We start from the raw sequence: 21,140 nt of genomic DNA, 5'->3' as shown, positions 1-21,140 counted from the left end.
GATAAGTGTTTCAAGTTTCAGAGATTTTTGTAGTTCGTTCCAGTCATTGGCAGCAGAGAACTGGAAGGAGAGGCGGCCAAAGAAAGAATTGGTCCTGGGGGTGACTAGAGAGATATACCTGCTGGAGCGTGTGCTACAGGTGGGAGATGCAATGGTGACCAGCTGAGCTGAGATAAGGGGGGACTTTACCTAGCAGGGTCTTGTAGATGACATGGAGCCAGTGGGTTTGGCGACGAGTATGAAGCGAGGGCCAGCCAACGAGAGCGTACAGGTCGCAATGGTGGGTAGTATATGGGGCTTTGGTGACAAAACGGATTGCACTGTGATAGACTGCATCCAATTTGTTGAGTAGGGTATTGGAGGCTATTTTGTAAATGACATCGCCAAAGTCGAGGATTGGTAGGATGGTCAGTTTTACAAGGGTATGTTTGGCAGCATGAGTGAAGGATGCTTTGTTGCGAAATAGGAAGCCAATTCTAGATTTAACTTTGGATTGGATATGTTTGATATGGGTCTGGAAGGAGAGTTTACAGTCTAACCAGACACCTAAGTATTTGTAGTTGTCCACGTATTCTAAGTCAGAGCCGTCCAGAGTAGTAATGTTGGACAGGCGGGTAGGTACAGGTAGCGATCGGTTGAAGAGCATGCATTTAGTTTTACTTGTATTTAAGAGCAATTGGAGGCCACGGAAGGAGAGTTGTATGGCATTGAAGCTTGCCTGGAGGGTTGTTAACACAGTGTCCAAAGAAGGGCCAGAAGTATACAGAATGGTGTCGTCTGCGTAGAGGTGGATCAGAGACTCACCAGCAGCAAGAGCGACCTCATTGATGTATACAGAGAAGAGAGTCGGTCCAAGAATTGAACCCTGTGGCACCCCCATAGAGACTGCCAGAGGTCCGGAGAGCAGACCCTCCGATTTTACACACTGAACTCTATCAGAGAAGTAGTTGGTGAACCAGGCGAGGCAATCATTTGAGAAACCAAGGCTGTCGAGTCTGCCGATGAGGATGTGGTGATTGACAGAGTCGAAAGCCTTGGCCAGATCAATGAATACGGCTGCACAGTAATGTTTCTTATCGATGGCGGTTAAGATATCATTTAGGACCTTGAGCGTGGCTGAGGTGCACCCATGACCAGCTCTGAAACCAGATTGCATAGCAGAGAAGGTATGGTGAGATTCGAAATGGTCGGTAATCTGTTTGTTGACTTGGCTTTCGAAGACCTTAGAAAGGCATGGTAGGATAGATATAGGTCTGTAGCAGTTTGGGTCAAGAGTGTCACCCCCTTTGAAGAGGGGGATAATACTATAGTATATAGTAGATAGATAGATAGATAATAATACTATAGTAAATACTATAGTATTCTCTGTAGCGTTTTTGTTGACTTTTCTGTAGTATTCACTGTAGTGTTTATTGTAGTTTTGCGGACATAACTGTAATATAGTGTAGTATTTACAGTTTACTGTAGTATAAATACTATAGTAAGAAAAACTGTATTATATACTATAGTGATTACTTTAGTGTTTTTGTAAACTGTAGTATACTGTTGTATTCACTCTAGTGTTTTTGCAGACTGTAGTATACTGTTATATTTACTGTAGTGATTTTGCAGACATGACTGAAGTATTTACTATGGTGTTTTTGTTTTATTATCTTTGGCATACTATAGCAGTGGGGTTGTTGTCCTTGAGGAAACCTACTGGACAAAATACTCAGAGCAAATCTTCCATAACCTGTAGGTCGGTAGAAAAGTAGGTAGGTAGGTTGGACTGAGGTCTGAATGGACCATTTAGAGCTTCTGCTCATTTCTATAACCTGGAGGGAACACAATATATGGGCTATACTTAGCATGTAGGTTTTTCACTTATGGGTGGCACAAATTGGGATACAGGGGTGAGGAATGGGCAGGGTACAGTGCCTTGCGAAAGTATTCGGCCCCCTTGAACTTTGCGACCTTGTGCCACATTTCAGGCTTCAAACATAAAGATATAAAACTGTATTTTTTGTGAAGAATCAACAACAAGTGGGACACAATCATGAAGTGGAACGACATTTATTGGATATTTCAAACTTTTTTAACAAATCAAAAACTGAAAAATTGGGCGTGCAAAATTATTCAGCCCCCTTAAGTTAATATTTTGTAGCGCCACCTTTTGCTGCGATTACAGCTGTAAGTCCCTTGGGGTATGTCTCTATCAGTTTTGCACATCGAGAGACTGAATTTTTTTCCCATTCCTCCTTGCAAAACAGCTCGAGCTCAGTGAGGTTGGATGGAGAGCATTTGTGAACAGCAGTTTTCAGTTATTTCCACAGATTCTCGATTGGATTCAGGTCTGGACTTTGACTTGGCCATTCTAACACCTGGATATGTTTATTTTTGAACCATTCCATTGTAGATTTTGCTTTATGTTTTGGATCATTGTCTTGTTGGAAGACAAATCTCCGTCCCAGTCTCAGGTCTTTTGTAGACTCCATCAGGTTTTCTTCCAGAATGGTCCTGTATTTGGCTCCATCCATCTTCCCATCAATTTTAACCATCTTCCCTGTCCCTGCTGAAGAAAAGCAGGCCCAAACCATGATGCTGCCACCACCATGTTTGACAGTGGGGATGGTGTGTTCAGCTGTGTTGCTTTTACGCCAAACATAACGTTTTGAAATTTTGCCAAAAAGTTCAATTTTGGTTTCATCTGACCAGAGCACCTTCTTCCACATGTTTGGTGTGTCTCCCAGGTGGCTTGTGGCAAACTTTAAACGACACTTTTTATGGATATCTTTAAGAAATGGCTTTCTTCTTGCCACTCTTCCATAAAGGCCAGATTTGTGCAATATACTGATTGTTGTCCTATGGACAGAGTCTCCCACCTCAGCTGTAGATCTCTGCAGTTCATCCAGAGTGATCATGGGCCTCTTGGCTGCATCTCTGATCAGTCTTCTCCTTGTATGAGCTGAAAGTTTAGAGGGACGGCCAGGTCTTGGTAGATTTGCAGTGGTCTGATACTCCTTCCATTTCAATATTATCGCTTGCACAGTGCTCCTTGTGATGTTTAAAGCTTGGGAAATATTTTTGTATCCAAATCCGGCTTTAAACTTCTTCACAACAGTATCTCGGACCTGTCTGGTGTGTTCCTTGTTCTTCATGATGCTCTCTGCGCTTTTAACGTACCTCTGAGACTATCACAGTGCAGGTGCATTTATACGGAGACTTGATTACACACAGGTGGATTGTATTTATCATCATTAGTCATTTAGGTCAACATTGGATCATTCAGAGATCCTCACTGAACTTCTGGAGAGAGTTTGCTGCACTGAAAGTAAAGGGGCTGAATAATTTTGCACGCCCAATTTTTCAGTTTTTGATTTGTTAAAAAAGTTTGAAATATCCAATAAATGTCGTTCCACTTCATGATTGTGTCCCACTTGTTGTTGATTCTTCTTCAAGGGGGCCGAATACTTTCGCAAGGCACTGTATATGCAAATGTAATACTGTATTATATACTACAGTAATTTCTGTAGTTTGTTTGTGGACTGTAATGTTTTTGGAGTGTTTTTACGGACATTACTGTAGTATTTACTGTAGTGTTTTTGCGAACATTACTGTAGTATTTAATGGGTTTTTTATGGTCTAGTACACTGTAGTATTTACTATGGTGTTCTACAGTATAATACAACATGTAGTAAGTACTACACATGATTAAAGTATTCTACAGTGTGTAGAATAGCATTATACAATATACTACAGTTTAATACATAATTCTATATTAAGTACTGTAGTATTCTATAGTAAACTGTAGTCTTTTTTCATGTGGGCAGGCCTTGTTTTCTCTTAGCATTGGTTAGAATCATCTCAAGACAACCATCTTTCCAAACCACAGTGATTGGTTGTGGTATCAACTGCAGAGTAACTGTCTGTTATCACAGGCAGTGATACCTGCTCTCAAGCTGAAGTTTCTGCCTATCTCACAACCCTCCAGCGTTGGGCCAGCTCACATAAAAAAGACGGTAGTATACTATACTATGGTTTAAATACTGTAGTATTCGCTGTAGTGTTTTTGCAGACTAAACTCAGACTATAGTATACTGTAGTATTTACAGTTAACTATAATTTAAATACTGTAGTAAGCATTCTATAGTACATTATCAAACTTTACTACAGTGTGAAGTATAGTATTATACAGTATACTACAGTTTACTATATAATTCTACAGTAAGTACTGTAGTATTCTATAGTAAACTGTAGTATATTTTCATGTGGGTGTGACACAAAGGTCGAACCGAAAAGGTGGAAAATCTGTCGATGTGCCCTTGAGCAAGGCACTTAACCCTATTTAATCCAGGGTAGACCGTTGATAATGGCAGACCCTGGCTATGACCCCACTCTCCAAGGGTGTCTCAGTGGGAGTTGGGATAAAATATGGAATTCGCATCCACCATCTCTCAACCCTCACAACATTAGCCAGAGTCCCCTTTTACCCCCCACCCTCCACCAAATTAAGAGCCATAAAGTAAACTAAGCTAAAAAAGAAACATCCTCTCACTGTCAACCGAGTTTATATTCAGCAAACTTAACATGTGTAAATACTTGGATGAACAAAACAAGATTCAACAACTGAGACATAAACTGAACAATTTCCACAGACATGTGACTAACAGAAATGGAATAATGTGTCCCTGAACAAAGGGGGGATCAAAATCAAAAGCAACAGTCAGTATCTGGTGTGGCCACCAGCTGCATTAAGTATTGGACTGCATTTCTTGTTGTGAGATGTTACCCCACTCTTCCACCAAGGCACCTGCAAGTTCCCAGACATTTCTGTGGGGAATGGCCCTAGCCCTCACCCTCCGATCCAACAGATCCCAGACGTGCTCAATGGGATTGAGGTCTGGGCTCTTCGCTGGCAATGGCAGAACACTGTCATTCCTGCCTTGCAGGAAATCACACACAGAACGAGTAGTATGGCTGGTGACATTGTCATGTCAGGATGTCAGGGTCATGTCAGGATGAGCCTGCAGGAAGGGTAACCACATGAGGGAGGAGGATGTCTTCCCTGAGATTGCCTGCAATGACAACAAGCTCAGTCCGATGATGCTGTGACACACCACCCCAGACCATGACGGACCCTCCACCTCCAAATCGATCCCGCTCCAGAGAACAGACCTCGGTGTAACGCTCATTCCTTCAACGATAAACGCAAATCCAACCATCACCCCTGGTGAGACAAAACTGCGACTCGTCAGTGAAGAGCACTTTTTGCCAGTCCTGTCTGGTCCAGCGACGATGGGTTTGTGCCCATAGGTGACGTTGTTGCAGGTGATGTCTAGTGAGGACATGCCTTACAACAGGCCTACAAGCCCTCAGTCCAGTCTCTCTCAGCCTATTGCGGACAGTCTGAGCACTGATGGAGGGATTGTGCATTCCTGGTGTAACTCGGGCAGTTGTTGTTGCCATTCTGTACCTGTCCCGCAGGTGTGATGTTCGGATGTACCGATCCTGTGCAGGTGTTGTTACACGTGGTCTGCCACTGTGAGGACGATCAGCTGTCCGTCCTGTCTCCCTGTAGTGCTGTCTTAGGCGTCTCACAGTACAGACAGGGCAATTTATTACCCTGGCCACATCTGCAGTCCTCATGGCTCCTTGCAGCATGCCTAAGGCACGTTCACGCAGAAGATCAGGGAGCCTGGGCATCTTTCTTTTGGTGTTTTTCAGAGTCAGTAGAAAGGCCTCTTTAGTGTCCTAAGTTTTCATAACTGTGACCTTAATTGCCTACCGTCTGTAAGATGTTAGTGTCTTAACGACCGTTCCACAGGTGCATGTTCATTAGTTGTTTATGGTTCATTGTACAAGCACGGGAAACAGTGTTTAAACCATTTACAATGAAGATCTGTGAAGTTATTTGGATTTTGACTAATTATCTTTGAAAGACAGGGTCCTGAAAAAGGGATGTTTCTTTTTTTGCTGAGTTTATTAGTTCTATTCATGCTTGTTTTTACGGACCGTGATAAATGTATACATCATTCAAAGAGCGTGCTGAATAATCCATGAGCTTATTTAATGATTCATTCATACGCGGGCTGAGAGTGAGGGGGAAGTATTTGTGGGTTGACCTGGGCACCAGTGATACCCCCTCCTCAATACCAGCCAAGGTGTCAATCCATCCTCTCCTCCATTGTGCTTGGCGTCTCTCTATCACTTATTCATCCACTGGACTCTCTGAAGATGCAAACGCACACCTTCCTCTTTGTGACCACTGGGCCACATGCCCAGAGATATATCCATTTTTCATATAGTTGAATATGATCCCTGCTATATGGAATGTAGTCTTCCATATTGAATAAGAGACAAAGCGAAGGAAGGTTTGGCCTGTATGTGGTAATGTATGGGGTGTAACTATATGTAGTGAGGTAGAGGGGGCCAGATTCAGGGATATATGCGGACTGTTTCTGTGCGGTTGTGTTTCTGTGTGCTGCTTTGTCTGGTGAATACCAGCGCTCCATTCAGCAGGTAACCATGTTGATGGTAATGAAACCTGCCTGCTCTCTTTGGAAATGAGAGGCAGAGCCTGGTGTTTGGAAATCCCATCATGTAGTTGATAACGAGGGGAACATTGTGCTACATGAACAAAGGCTGCTGCAGCGTCAGAGCCCCGTACCGTCGTCCGCCACCCAGAACAGAGGAGGCAGGAATAGGTATGAGCGTGACTCGCAGCAGGTGGAGGCAGATCAGCATGTTAACAGCTTTTTGTCCAGCAGCACCGGTATTCATCCAGCCAATTTTATTAGCCTGAATGCAATTCTTCCTCATTTCCCCTGTAGCCTGGTACTTTCACAGAGAGAAAATAGCAGGCAGATTTGATTTATGGTGCATTAAGCTGGGCAGTCTATCATGGACATCATGTAGATTGTGAAAACATACCTCTAGCAGAATATCTCCAAATGGATCTGGAGGTCATTGTGGCATCTTTGGTGGGGAAAACTGTACATGGAATTGAATTTGCAGCATTAAAAAGAGCCTGTCCTTGGACAAATGGGTTAGAGGAGTCTCACTAGCACACATGTCACATCATTTCCATTGGGTCACAATGTCCCTTTCTAACAATGTTAAATAGAATTGATTTCCATCCCAGTCTGCAGATACTGTATGTTCCTTATTACACCAGCGTGCAGTAGTCAGTGAATGTTGTCACTGAATTGACCAGAATGCTAATTTACACCGCATACCTGTGAAGTGTGTTTAGTGACCAATTAATCCTGACAGCAGGGCCCCAGTGTCCCTGACCATATTCTCATCTAACGTGTGTGTGTGTGTGTGTGTGTGTGTGTGTGTGTGTGTGTGTGTGTGTGTGTGTGTGTGTGTGTTTCTTCTCCAGCTCAACAGAATCCAGCGAAGCAGAAGAAGCTTGTTGTTCTCACAGCCCGTGTACACCCTGGGGAGTCGCCTGCATCCTTCATCTGTCAAGGTAGGTCTCTGTCTCCACCCATCTGGCAAGGTATGTCTCTATCTCCACCCATCTGTCAAGATACAGTAGGTCTCTATCTCCACCCATCTGTCAAGATAGGTCTCTGTCTCCACCCATCTTTCAAGGTATTCTCTATCTCCACCCATCTGTCAAGATAGGTCTCTGTCCACCCATCTGGCAAGGTATGTCTCTATCTCCACCCATCTGTCAAGGTTGGTCTCTGTCTCCACCCATCTGTCAAGATAGGTCTCTGTCTCCACCCATCTGGCAAGGTATGTCTCTATCTCCACCCATCTGTCAAGATACAGTAGGTCTCTATCTCCACCCATCTGTCAAGTTAGGTCTCTGTCTCCACCCATCTGTAAAGGTAGGTCTCTGTCTCCATGCATCTGTCAAGGTAGGTTTCTCTCTGCTCTATACACCTCCCTAATAAGCATGCGCACACACACACACACACACACACACACACACACACACAAACACAAAGACACATACAGCCCAGGTGGAGCATCTCTTAAGCAGTTTATCAAGTTCTCATAGAATTACAGGGAAATAAGTGGAAAAAGAAGCAGATGATTAAAATAAATCCTTGGCTTCCACTCATACCTCCCTTAACGTGTCTGCCATTTTTCAGGCTTTCATTAAGACAGGCTCTTCAGGTGAGAAATACTTGTTTCATTGACAAGTAACTGAACTCCTGCAGGGTTTCTCTCCTCAACATAAAGGACATCTGAAGTGCAGCAAGAGTGAGTTACAGTTAATAAGATGTCTTGTCTTGGGTCTTCTTTACTTTGCCATTGTTGAAAATCGAGTGTAAGAAACAGTGGAAAAACACCCAGTTGGTGTCGTAGCGTTTGGTCACCACGTAGCTCTGAGAGCAGACAGTGCACTTAGCTCAATGTGACTTTGAGCTCCACTTAGGACCAACCCCTACTCCGACACGCAGATGTGCATGAAATCATTTCAGGAAGTCCGAGCAATTAGACGGCACACTCTGTGGCCTGTACCTGTATCCCACGCTCCTTCTCTCCTCCTGCCTGCCACATTGACTCAATTAGAGAGCTTGTTATGCCTCCATTAGTGGTAACGAGCAGGACAGAGTGGGGCGGGCGGCTGGAGTAGGAGGGAGGGAGGGAGGCAGGGAGGGGTACACAGTGCTGGCTGTCGGCCCTCTCTGCTTCTTATTTACCTGTCAATTATCCTGCTTCAGTCCAGGGCTGTGGAGGGCTTTTCAGTGGCCGGCACTGTTTACATGTCTCAATGCTATCTCTCTCTGTCTCGCTCTCTTTTTCAATCTCCCTCTCTCTCTCGTTGGCTGTCTCTGTGTCTCATCTGTAGCAGATAGCGTTATCTCCCTCACTCAGTGTTTGAGGCCCTGTGGGCTAATCAGGTCCTCTGCGCTGTCTGTTTTTATCCCACTGTCAGCTCTATTCAATTTGTATCGATTTTGGAGGGATGTCTCAGGTTTCCCCTCTGATTTTTATAATGCTCCCTTTTGTCCTTCTCCTTTTGTTTCTCAAAACTCAATTAACTGGGGCCTTGGGTTTTCTTTTCAAGTCAATTTTACTGGGAGTGTGTGTGTGAGGATGTGTGTGCATATTTGTGTGAATGAAATAGAATAGCTTTGAGAGTGATTCTCTCCAGCCATACAGTAGAGTGAATCTGGAGGGCTTAATAACCCTGACAGTGTCCTTTGTGTTGCTTTAGGAGTGATTGACTTCCTGGTCAGCCAGCACCCTGTAGCTGTAATCCTGCGTGACCATGTGATCTTTAAGATTGTACCCATGCTCAACCCTGATGGGGTCTACTTAGGCAACTACAGGTAAGCTCAACCATCAATATATGAAATTCCCCTTTCTTCGTGAACAAAATGAGCAGTTCAGTTGTAATAATTTCCATCCTGTTGTTTGAGGTCTACTGAAAAGTTGTACTTTTGATGGATTCCGCTAGAGATTTCTGACTAGACTGCAGCACATTGCTAGTGCTAAAGAGAGATGCTGTGATGATGTGTTTGGTAACGCCCACTGTGGAGGTCCCCTACCAGATGATTTATTGGCCGCTAGATGCATGTGTGGGAATAGCAGGCTGGGCTGCCGGCCCTCTCATCTTCTATTTCTCCCTCTGTCTCCAAAGCGCCATTCCTGGAATATGAACTGCTGGCGTTCCTATTCTGCTGTCTCTTTTCTCCTCCGTTGACAGTTCAACTCAATGTAATTGCTGCAGTAGTCCAGGCTGTTGCAGGTACTCTAAATCAAATCACCTCTTATTCCCCACTGCTAGTTCTCAATCCAATCATGCGCGCAAAGACACACACACACACACACACACACACACACACACACACACACACACACACACACACACACACACACACATCTTTCTGTCTCTATTCTTGCGTAAGATATATCTTGCCTCTGCCAAATGTATGCCCTTGCAATACTGTGTCTCCTATGCTGAGCTGTGTGTGTTTCCTGAGGCCATACACTCCATCCTTTGTTTAGCGTTGAGACACAGGCTCCATGGGCATCATTTCCACCTCCCTCTCCATAATTGTCTTTTACTTAATGGGGTGGACATGAGGAATACAAATGCACTGAGATGATAGTGCTTCCACCGAACATGTGTTTGTGGCCGCCATCTACTGGCCGCTCCCCCCCACTGCGCTGAGTCTGTCAATTGTAGATCAAGTGTGCTCTCTGGCAATGATGAGGTTAGACACATCTTGTTGCTAATCGTTCCGTTTTAAAGGCTGTTTTCATCAACTCTGGAAAATGATGCAGTCGGCCTGGCTGAATGGTGTGTGTATGTGTGTCTTTGCGCGCATGATTGGATTGAGAACTAGCAGTGGGGAATAAGAGGTGATTTGATTTAGAGTACCTGCAACAGCCTGGACTACTGCAGCAATTACATTGAGTTGAACTGTCAACGGAGGAGAAAAGAGACAGCAGAATAGGAACGCCAGCAGTTCATATTCCAGGGATGGCGCTTTGGAGGCAGAGGGAGAAATAGAAGATGACTCCTCACCCACACTACGTCCAGGCACCACATCACCCCTGTCATCCGTGAACTCCACTGGCTTCCTGTCTCCCAATGCAATGATTACAAGATCCCTCCCCCCACACACACACATACAAGCAAAGAAATGCACTACTAAGACACTCCTCTCTTCACCATACTGAACTGGGTTCGTATCCAGATACCGAACCCTCCCCTCCCCATACACTGATACATCACACTCTTTCTCTTCTTTGAGCCCACCCCTCTCTTTATTCATGTTTTTGTTTAGTTTGACGTTTTGTTTTGACTCCTGTTTTTTTGCTTTTGTTTTCATTTCTACAATTGCTAAGTGACTTTGGGTTCTTGAAAGCAATGTATAAGTCCCATGTCTAATTATTATTATTATTGGCTCCATGTTAATATAATGTCAATTAGAGCGTCTCTTTCTACCCCTACCAGTGAGGCCTAATTGGCCTTTCTGTGGGCTCAGCACAGCATCTGGAGTGGGATCGAACAGATGCGTGCAGGGAACAGAATCAATCACTGCTGACCACAGATTACTATCTCAGGCATGCACAGTGACATTGACACACAGACACAGGCCCCCGTGAAAGTCATGGATACTGAGCAGCAGCAGCTGAATAGCCCAGAGTCCTTTCTTCCACAGCCACTCTGACTAGAGGTCCTGGCATTAGCTGCTCTTTGACTGGAGTCCAATAATTAGCTCCTCTACATGGCCAAAAGTATGTGGACAACTGCTGTCGAACATCTCTTCCAAAATCATGGGCAAAAAAATAAAATGGAGTTGGTTTCCCCTTTGCTGCCATAACAGCCTCCACTCTCCTGGGAAGGCTTTCCACTAGATATTGGAACATTGCTGTGGGTACTTGCTTCCATTCAGCCACAAGAGCATCAGTGAGGTCAGGCACTGATGTTGGGCGATTAGGCCTGGCTCTCAGTCGGCGTTCCAATTCATCCCAAAGGTGTTTTTTTGGTTTTGGTATTTTATTAGGTTCCCCATTAGCTGTTGCAAAAGCAGCAGCTACTCTTCCTGGGGTCCACACAAAACATAAAACATAATACAGAATGACATAATACAGAACATCATTAGACAAGAACAGCTCAAGGACAGAACAACATACATTTTATTTAAAGGCACACGTAGCCTACATATCAATGCATACACACAAACTATCTAGATCAAATAGGGGAGAGGCGTTGTGTCGTGAGGTGTTGCTTTATCTGTTTTTTTAAACCAGGTTTGCTGTTTTTTTGAGCAATATGAGATGGAAGGAAGTTCCATGCAATAAAGACTCTATATACTACTGTACGCTTTCTTGAATTTGTTCTGGGGACTGTGAAAAGACCCCTGGTGGCATGTCTGGTGGGATAAGTGTGTGTGTCAGAGCTGTGTGTAAGTTGACTATGCAAACAATCTTGGATTTTCAATACATTAATGTTTCTTATAAAAAAGAAGAAGTGATGCAGTCAGTCTCTCCTCAACTCTTAGCCAAGAGAGACTGGCATGCATAGTATTTTATCATTTTGTATTTATTTATTTATTGAATATCTGAAACATACAATATACTTGCAGTGAAGCTGCTCACCAACTACATCATGCCAGTCATCCAACAGATTCCCATTCAGAGCGACACACAGAAGCATCCAGGGTCAATGCCCTGCTCGAGGGCACGTTGACAAATCTACAACCAGGCCAAACCCCCCCCCCCCCCCACAGTTCCCCAATAGCTGTCCCTCAACCATTCAGGACCCCTCCCACAGTCCCCCCAAGAAGAACAATTTTAAATAAAAATTTCAATTAATTCCATTCCCCACCCCCAAGAACCCCACAATGCACCAACAACCAAGATAATTAACTAAAGAGAAAAAAGGAAAAGACAGAAGAAAACAGCAAACAACAATGCAAAAAAAAAATAATAAAACAAAATAATACATTTTAAACAAAGGACAGAAATGCCAACTGTATATGTTTGTGTGTATAGTATTTATATCAGCTCTCTGATTACAATTAAGAGCTAAATGTGCCACTCTGTTCTGGGCCAGCTGCAGTTTAACTAGGTCTTTCCTTGCAGCACTGGACCACAGGACTGGACAATAATCAAGTTTATACAAAACTAGAGCCTGCAGAACTTGCTTTTTGGAGTGTGGTGTCAAAAACGAAGAGCTTCTCTTTATTACGGCTAGACCTCTCCCCATCTTTACAACCACTGAATCTATATGTTTTGACCATGACAGTTTACAATCTAAGGTGACACCAAGTAATTTAGTCTCCTCAACTTGTTCAACAAACACACCATTCATTACCAGATTCAGCTGAGGTCTAGCACTTAAGGAATGATTTGTACCAAATACAATGCTTCTAGTTTTAGAGATGCTCAGGACCAGTTTATTACTGGCCACCCATTCCAAAACAGACTGCAACTCTTTGTTAAGGGTTTCAGTGATTTCATTAGCTGTGGTTGCTGATGCGTACATGGTTGAATCATCAGCATACATGGACACACATGCTTTGTTTAATGCTAGTGGCAGGTCATTGGTAAAAATAGAAAGAGTAGAGGGCCTAAAGAGCTTCCCTGAGGTACACCACACTTTATATGTTTGACATTAGAGAAGCTTCCATTAAAGAAAACACTTTGAGTTCTATTAGATAGATAGATAGATAGATAGATAGATAGATAGATAGATAGATAGATAGATAGATAGATAGATAGATAGATAGATAGATAGATAGATAGATAGATAGATAGATAGATAGATCTGAATCCACGATATGGCAGAGGTTGAAAAGCCATAGCACATACGTTTTTTCAACAACAGGTTATGGTCAATGATAGCAAAGGCTGCACTGAAATCTAACAGTACATCTCCCACAATCTTCTTATTATCAATGTATTTCAACCAATCATCAGTCATTTGTGTCAGTGCAGTACATGTTGATTGCCCTTCTCTATAAGCATGCTTAAAGTCTGTTGTTCATTTGTTTACAGGGAAATCGCATTGTATTTGGTCAAACACAATTTGTTTGGTAAGAGCTGGCAGCAAGCTTATAGGTCTCTGTCAGAATAAGTAAAGGCCGCTTTACCACTCTCGGGTAGCGGAATTACTTTGGCTTCTTTTCAGGCCTGAGGACAAAGACTTTCCTCTAGGCTCAGATTAAAAATATGACAGATAGGGGTGGCTATAGAGTCAGCTACTATCCTCAGTAGCTTTCCATCTAAGTTGTCAATGCCAGGAGGTTTATCATTATTTATCGATAACAATCATTTTTCCACCTCTCCCACACTAACTTTATAAAATTCAAACTTGCAATGCTTTTCTTTCATCATTTGTTTTTTTATGCATGAATACAATTGCTCACTGATCGTTGTTGGCATTTCCTGCCTAAGTTATCCCACTTTGCCAATTAAATAATAATTAAAATAATTGGCAATATCAAATGGTTTTGTGATGAATAGGCCATCTGATTCGATAAAAGATGGAGATGAATTTGTCTTTCTGCACATAATTTAATTTAAAGTCATCAAAAAGTAATTTCATTGATCTTGGCTTCATAATAAAATGTGTTCTTTTTGTTGAGTTTAGTCACATAATTTCTCAATTTGCAGTAAGTCAGCCAGTCAGATGTGCAGCCAGCCAATTTATTAGCCACTCCTTTTGCCCCATCTCTTTCAACCATACAGTTTTTCAATTCCTCATCAATCCATGGAGCCTTAACAGTTCTAACAGTCAGTTTCTTAACAGGTGCATGTTTATCAATAATTGGAAGAAGCAATTTCATAAATGCATCAAGTGCAGCATCTGTATGCTCCTCATTAATCACATCAGACCAACAAATATTTTTAACATCATCCACATAAGAGTCACAGTAAATCTTTTGTATGATCTCTTATACACCATTTTAGTTCCAGCTGTTGGAACTTTGTCTTTCCTGGATTTAGCCACTATATTGTGATCACTGCATCCAATGGGTGTGGATACAGCTTTAGAACAAAGTTCTACAGTATTAGTAAAAATGTGATCGATACATGTGGATGATCTTGTTCCTGTAGTGTTTGTAAACACCTTGGTAGGTTGATTAATAACCTGAACCAGATTACAGGCACTGGTTACAGCAAGAAGCTTCCTCTTGAGTGGACAGCTTGATGAAAACCCGTCATATTCAGGTTCCCAAAGAAAGTAGACCTCTCTGTTTACATCACATACACTATCAAGCATTTCACACATTATTTAGATACTGACTGTTAGCACGTGATGGCCTATAGCAACACCCCAAAAGAAAAGGCTTTAGATGTGCCAAGTGAACCTGCAACCACAACACTTCAATAACACTTGACATAAGATCTTCTCTAAGCATTACAGGGTTATGGCTCTGAATATATACAGCAACACCTCTCCCATAAGCATTTCTGTCTCCTCTATAAATGTTATATCCTTGTATTGCTACTGATGTATCATTAAATAAATTATCTAAGTGAGTCTCAGAAATGGCTAATATATGAATTTTATCTGATGTTAGCAAGTTATTGATTTCATGAACCTTATTTCTCAGGCTACATACAGTGGGGCAAAAAAGTATTTACTCAGCCACCAAATACACCTTGTGAAGACTTACAGAAAATGTTTGACCTCTGTCATTGCCAACAAAGGGTATATAACAAAGTATTGAGATAAACTTTTGTTATTGACCAAATACTTATTTTCCACCATAATTTGCAAATAAATTCATAAAAAATCCTACAATGTGATTTTCTGGATTTTTTTTCTCATTTTGTCTGTCATAGTTGAAGTGTACCTATGATGAAAATTACAGGCCTCTCTCATCTTTTTAAGTGGGGGAACTTGCACAATTGGTGGCTGACTAAATACTTTTTGCCCCACTGTATATTAATATGGTCTATTTTCAGCCCTTTCCTGTCTTCTGGTGAAAGAGAGGAGGACCAAGATGCAGCGTGAATATAATCCATATTTAATGGAAATACTTAAACAATGAACAAAAACAACTAACTGACAAAAATGAACGAAGACGATGCAGTCCCATAACGTGAACACTTGCACACTGGAACAGGAACAATCACCCACAAAATACCCAAAGAATATGGCTGCCTAAATATGGTTCCCAATCAGAGACAACGATAGACAGGTGCCTCTAATTGAGAACCAATCTAGGCAACCATAGACTTATAAAAACACCTAGACAGGAAACACCCCCATAAACATACACAACCCCTAGACAAAAACACATACATCACCCATGTCACACCCTGACCTAACCAAAATAACAAAGAAAACAAAGAATACTAAGGCCAGGGTGTGACAAGCAGTCCATTAATCAATTGGTGTGTGTGTGTGTGTGTGTGTGTGTGTGTGTGTGTGTGTGTGTGTGTGTGTGTGTGTGTGTGTGTGTGCGTGTGTGTGTGTGTGTGTGTGTGTGTGTGTGTGTGTGTGTGTGTGTGTGTGTGTGTGTGTGTGTGTGTGTGTGTGTGTGTGTGTGTGTGTGTGTGTGATGCGGGGTTGAAGCTACGAACACATAGGTCATCCCTTCCAGGCTTCTGGGAGGGAGGGTGGACAATGAGCCTGTCACCCCCAAAGCCAATTCTTCCTTTGGCCACCTCTCCTTCCAGTTCTCTGCTGCCAATGACTGGAACAAACTACAAAAATCTCTGAAACTGGAAACACTCCTTCTCCTTCTCTAGCATTAAGCACCAGCTGTCAGAGCAGCTCACAGATTACTGCACCTGTACATAGCCCATCTATAATTTAGCCCAAACAACTACCTCTTCCCCTACTGTATTTATTTATTTTGCTCCTTTGCACCCCATTATTTCTATTTCTACTTTGCACATTCTTCCACTGCAAATCTACCATTCCAGTGATGTACTTGCTATATTGTATTTACTTCGCCACCATGGCCTTTTTTTGCCTTTACCTCCCTTATCTCACCTCATTTGCTCACATTTTATATAGACTTATTTTTCTACTGTATTATTGACTGTACATTTGTTTTACTCCATGTGTAACTCTGTGTTGTTGTATGTGTCGAACTGCTTTGCTTTATCTTGGCCAGGTCGCAATTGTAAATGAGAACTTGTTCTCAACTTGCCTACCTGGTTAAATAAAGGTGAAATAAATAAATAAATAAATTACGGATGTAAGCAATGTCCCCATGCACTCTGGCAGCTTTCATGTCTGGGATCAGTTACTTTCCTCTTCTGGCGCACAGCTTCAGGATAGTCCTCGTTAAGGAAGATATACGTTCCTCTCAAGTTCTTGGCTCTTTCCAGAACAGCTACCTTGTCCTTGAACCTCAGGAACTTGACCACTATCGGGCCTAGGCCTATCACCTGGGCCGGTGGTGGTTTTACCAGTCCTGTGGGCACGCTCCACCTCAATCGTCCTGTGGTCCATCTTCAATTTCTCAGAGATCATTTCCCTCACTTTGTCCTCAGATTCCATCCAGGTCTCATGTGCAGATTCTGCAATTCCATCCACAATTATGTTGTTCCGCCTTGATTGTCCCTCGAGACTGATTTATCTATCATTGTTAGCATGGATTCACACACAGAACTGATGTCCTCTCTCAATGATTTACAGATTGCTGTCATCTTGCCGTTCTCCTGTTTCAACTCAATGAGCTGACCCCGGGAGAACTGCAAACTGTTCTTCAGGTCCTGGACCTCTCTGGTTAGGTCATCCATTCTTTTATTAGTAGAATCAACCAGTATTTGGACAAAACACATGAAGCTATTTTCTTGTTGTTGTAACAACTGCTTGTAGATCTAGTTTAAAATATCCTTCGCGTGTGACAGAGAGACACCACTGTCCTCAACCGTACTCTCGCCGGCTTTGGTCTTTGTCACAGTAGCTAGCAACTTAAGTTACGCTGTTACTCCTCACAGTTCCAGACAGGGCAGGTCACGGGGAAAATTGAAAACAACAAACAGCAGGGATCTAGACAGCCACAAACCCGGGAAAATCCGCGGTCCCAGGCACAATGGCTAACCGCATCGCGGGCTGTGTTCAAGAAAACCCCGCTAGCTTGATATGCAGCTAGCTAGCAGCGACGCCAAATAGCTCCTCAGACCCATCCTTGGTCGACAGGATCACTGGAAAGAGACAAGCAGTCCCAGTAACTGATGCCAACTGATCCAAACTAAGAAGCTAGCTAGCTACCAAGAACTTTCCAATACACTTTCAAACAACAAACTTTTCAAACCGAGCTCGTCCTCGTTCAACAGGAGTTGAGGTCAGGGCCCTGCAGGCCAGACAATTTTTTATTTTTTTAACCTTTATTTAACTCGGCAAGTCAGTTAAGAACAAATTATTATTTACTATGACAGCCTACCCTGACCAAACCCGGATGACGCTGGGCCAATTGTGCTCCGCCCTATGGGACTCCCAATCACGGCAAGATGTGATACAGCCTGGAATCGAACCAGGGACTGTAGTGATGCCTGTTGAACTGAGATGCAGTGCCTTAGACCACTGCCCCACTCTGAAGCCCTAATGTAAGTTCTTCCACACCGATCTTGACAAACCATTTCTGTATGGACCTCGCTTTGTGTATGGGGGCATTGTCATTCTGAAACAGGAAAGGGCCTTCCCCAAACTGTTGCCACGAAGTTGTAAGCACAGAATTGTCTAGAATGTAATTGTATGCTGTATCATTACGATTTCCCTTCACTGAAACTAAGGGGCCCAGCACGAACCATGAAAAACATCCCCAGACCATTATTCCTCCTCCACCAAACTTTACAGTTGGATTGATACAGGTACCATTCTCATGGCATCCGCCAAACCCAAATTAGTCCATCTGGATTGTCAGATGGTGAAGCGCGATTCATCACTCCAGAGAACGCGTCCCCACTGTTCCAGAGTACAATGGCGGCAAGCTTTACATCGATCCAGCCGACGCTTGGCATTGCGCCTGGTGGTCTTAGGCTTGTGTGCTGTTGCTCAGCCATGGAAACCCATTTGACGAAGCTCAAAAAGTTATTGTGCTGACGTCGCTTCCAGCTCTAGCAGGGCAGAAATAATACAAACTGACTTGTTGGAAAGGTGGCATCCTATGACGGTGCCATGTTGAAAGTCACAGAGCACTTCAGTACGGGCAATTCTACTGCCCATGTTTGTCTCTGGAGATTGCATGGCTATGTGCTGGATTTGATATACCTGTCAGCAATGGGTGTGGCTGAAATAGCCAAATCCACTAATTTGAAGGGATGTCCATATACTTCTGGCCATGTAGTGTGTGTGCAGATTGATTATTGTAGAACAATCAGGTAGTTAAGCTAATTGACTGTTTAGTGAAAATCTGATTGCTGATTGAATGAATTAGTGTTGTAGTTATCTGAAAATATTAAACTTGTGTGTATGGTCATTTCCAGGTGCTCTCTTATGGGTTTTGATCTGAACCGTCACTGGCAGGAGCCGTCCCCCTGGGTCCACCCCACCCTCCACGCCGTCAAACAGCTTATTGTCCAGCTCAGTCAAGACGCAGTGAGTCCCAATCTCCAACCTGCTTCTAACATCTGTATTACACACTTTATACAGTAGTATGGGCTGTGCATTCTTCACCCTGAAGCACACAACATACAACCTTTTCAGAATCAAGAATGGGCTGACATTTCACAGAGATCCTAGCTCTACACTGGGTGGACAAAACATTAAGAACACCCACTCTTTCCATGACATAGTTTGACCAGGTGAATCCAGGTGAAAGCTATGATCCCTTATTTATGTCACTTGTTAAATCCACTTCAATCAGTGTAGATGAAGGGTAGGGGACAGGTTAAAGAAGTATTTTTAAGCCTTGAGACAATTGAGACATGGGGGTGTATGTGTGCCATTGAGGGTGAATGGGAAAAAAGATTTAAGTATCTATGAATGAGGTATGGTAGTAGGTGCCAGGCATACCAGTTTGTGTCAAGAACTACAACGGTGCTGGGTTTTTCACTCTTAACAGTTCCCCATGTGTATAAAGAACGGTACACCACCCAAAGGATATCCAACTTGACACGACTGTGGGAAACATTGGAGTCAACATGGGCCAGCCTCCCTGTAGAATGCTTTTGACACCTTGTAGAGTCCATGCCCTGATGAATTGAGGCTGTTCCGAGGGCAAAAAAGGGGGTTCAACTCAATATTAGGAAGGTTCTTAATGTTTTATACACTCCGTATATAAAACACCTGAGTTGAGGTTTGAACTCTGTTCTGAACTCTATTTCCAGTTTAGTGCTTAGTTCACTCCTGTGGAACTGAAGAAAGGTGCTTTGGGATTGATACTCAGCAGCTCTCTGTAACGTGTACTGTAGGTCTCTGGGACATTAGCTAGTACTGAGGTGCCGGTGTCTGTTGTGAACTCTATATTCAGCTTGCACTTTCTTTCTTAGAGGACCGGGCCCTTGTGGTTTTTTTCCCCTTCATGTTAATTATAAGTGGAAACGCAGGTTGTTAGATTACTGAAGGTCAGAGTCTGTCCTGGGAATCGTCTGCCCTTTCTTACACTTTCTAAACCTGATAAGACCAGGGCGTTCTGCTGAGCAAAGGGGCGCGCCCCTCAGTTTAACCTTTTCCCCTAGCACTGACACGCTGATCGATGGGCTCCTTCATGGCAGAGTGATCCACTCATGTCCCTCACACTTCTGCAAACTACATACACACACTCACATCAAAACACACACCACACACAAGTACATACTGTAGGTACTCTCTCTCTCTCTCTCTCTTTCTCTCTCTCTCTCTCTCTCTCTCTCTGACTCTGACTCTTTCTCTAACACAACCACACAGCACCATTTGCATTCACTCTCATACTCACGCACATACACTACTGGTCAAAAGTTTTAGAACACCTACTCATTCAAGGGATTTTCTTTATTTTTACTATTTTCTACATTGTAGAATAATAGTGAAGACATCAGAACTATGAAATAAGACATATGGAATCATGCAGTAAGCAAAAAAGTGCAGTTGCAAAAACCATCAAGCGCTATGATGAAACTGGCTCTCATGAGGACCGCCACAGGAAACAAAGAACCAGAGTTACCTCTACTGCAGAGGATAAGTTCATTAGAGTTACCAGCCTCAGAAATAAATAAATTCTTCACAAAGTTCAAGTAACAGACACATCTCAACATCAACTGTTCAGAGGAGACTGCGTGAATCAGGCCTTCATGGTCGAATTACTGCAAAGAAACCACTACTAAAGGACACCAATAAGAAGAAGAGACTTGCTTGGACCAAGAAACATGAGCAATGGACATTAGACCGGTGGAAATCTGTCCTTTGGTCTGGAGTCCAAATTGGAAATCTTTGGTTCCAGCCGCTATGTCTTTGTGAGACACGGTGTGGGTAAACGGATGACCTCCGCATGTGTATTTCCAACCGTAAAGCATGGAGGAGGAGGTGTTATGGTGTGGGGGTGCTTTGCTGGTGACACTGTCTGTGATTTATTTCAGAATTCAAGCCACACTTAACCAACATGGCTAGAACATCATTCTGCAGTGATAGGCCATCCCATCTGGTTTAAGCTTAGTAGGACTATAATTTGTTTTTCAAAAGGACAATGGCCCAACACACCTCCAGGCTGTATAAGGGCTATTTTACCAAGAAGGAGAATGATGGAGGCCTGCATCAGATGACCTGGCCTCAAACTAATTGAGATGGTTTGGGA

General features: G+C 43.1%; 1 protein-coding gene across 1 annotated transcript in view; it reads left to right on the top strand.

Annotated features, from left to right (window-relative positions):
- LOC110522763 (cytosolic carboxypeptidase 6) overlaps positions 1-21,140 on the top strand; it is a 474,879-nt gene that overhangs the window by 429,280 nt on the left and 24,459 nt on the right. The window contains exons 7-9 of the mRNA XM_036969475.1: positions 7,364-7,453; positions 9,161-9,275; positions 18,856-18,967. Coding sequence (XP_036825370.1) covers positions 7,364-7,453; positions 9,161-9,275; positions 18,856-18,967 — 317 coding nt within the window. The remainder of the gene's footprint in view (positions 1-7,363; positions 7,454-9,160; positions 9,276-18,855; positions 18,968-21,140) is intronic.

The sequence above is a fragment of the Oncorhynchus mykiss genome, chromosome 30 (assembly GCF_013265735.2).
Source record: "Oncorhynchus mykiss isolate Arlee chromosome 30, USDA_OmykA_1.1, whole genome shotgun sequence".
NCBI classification, from domain to species: domain Eukaryota; kingdom Metazoa; phylum Chordata; class Actinopteri; order Salmoniformes; family Salmonidae; genus Oncorhynchus; species Oncorhynchus mykiss.
Note: the sequence above shows the minus strand (reverse complement) of the source record. Positions and strands in the feature narration are given on the sequence as shown.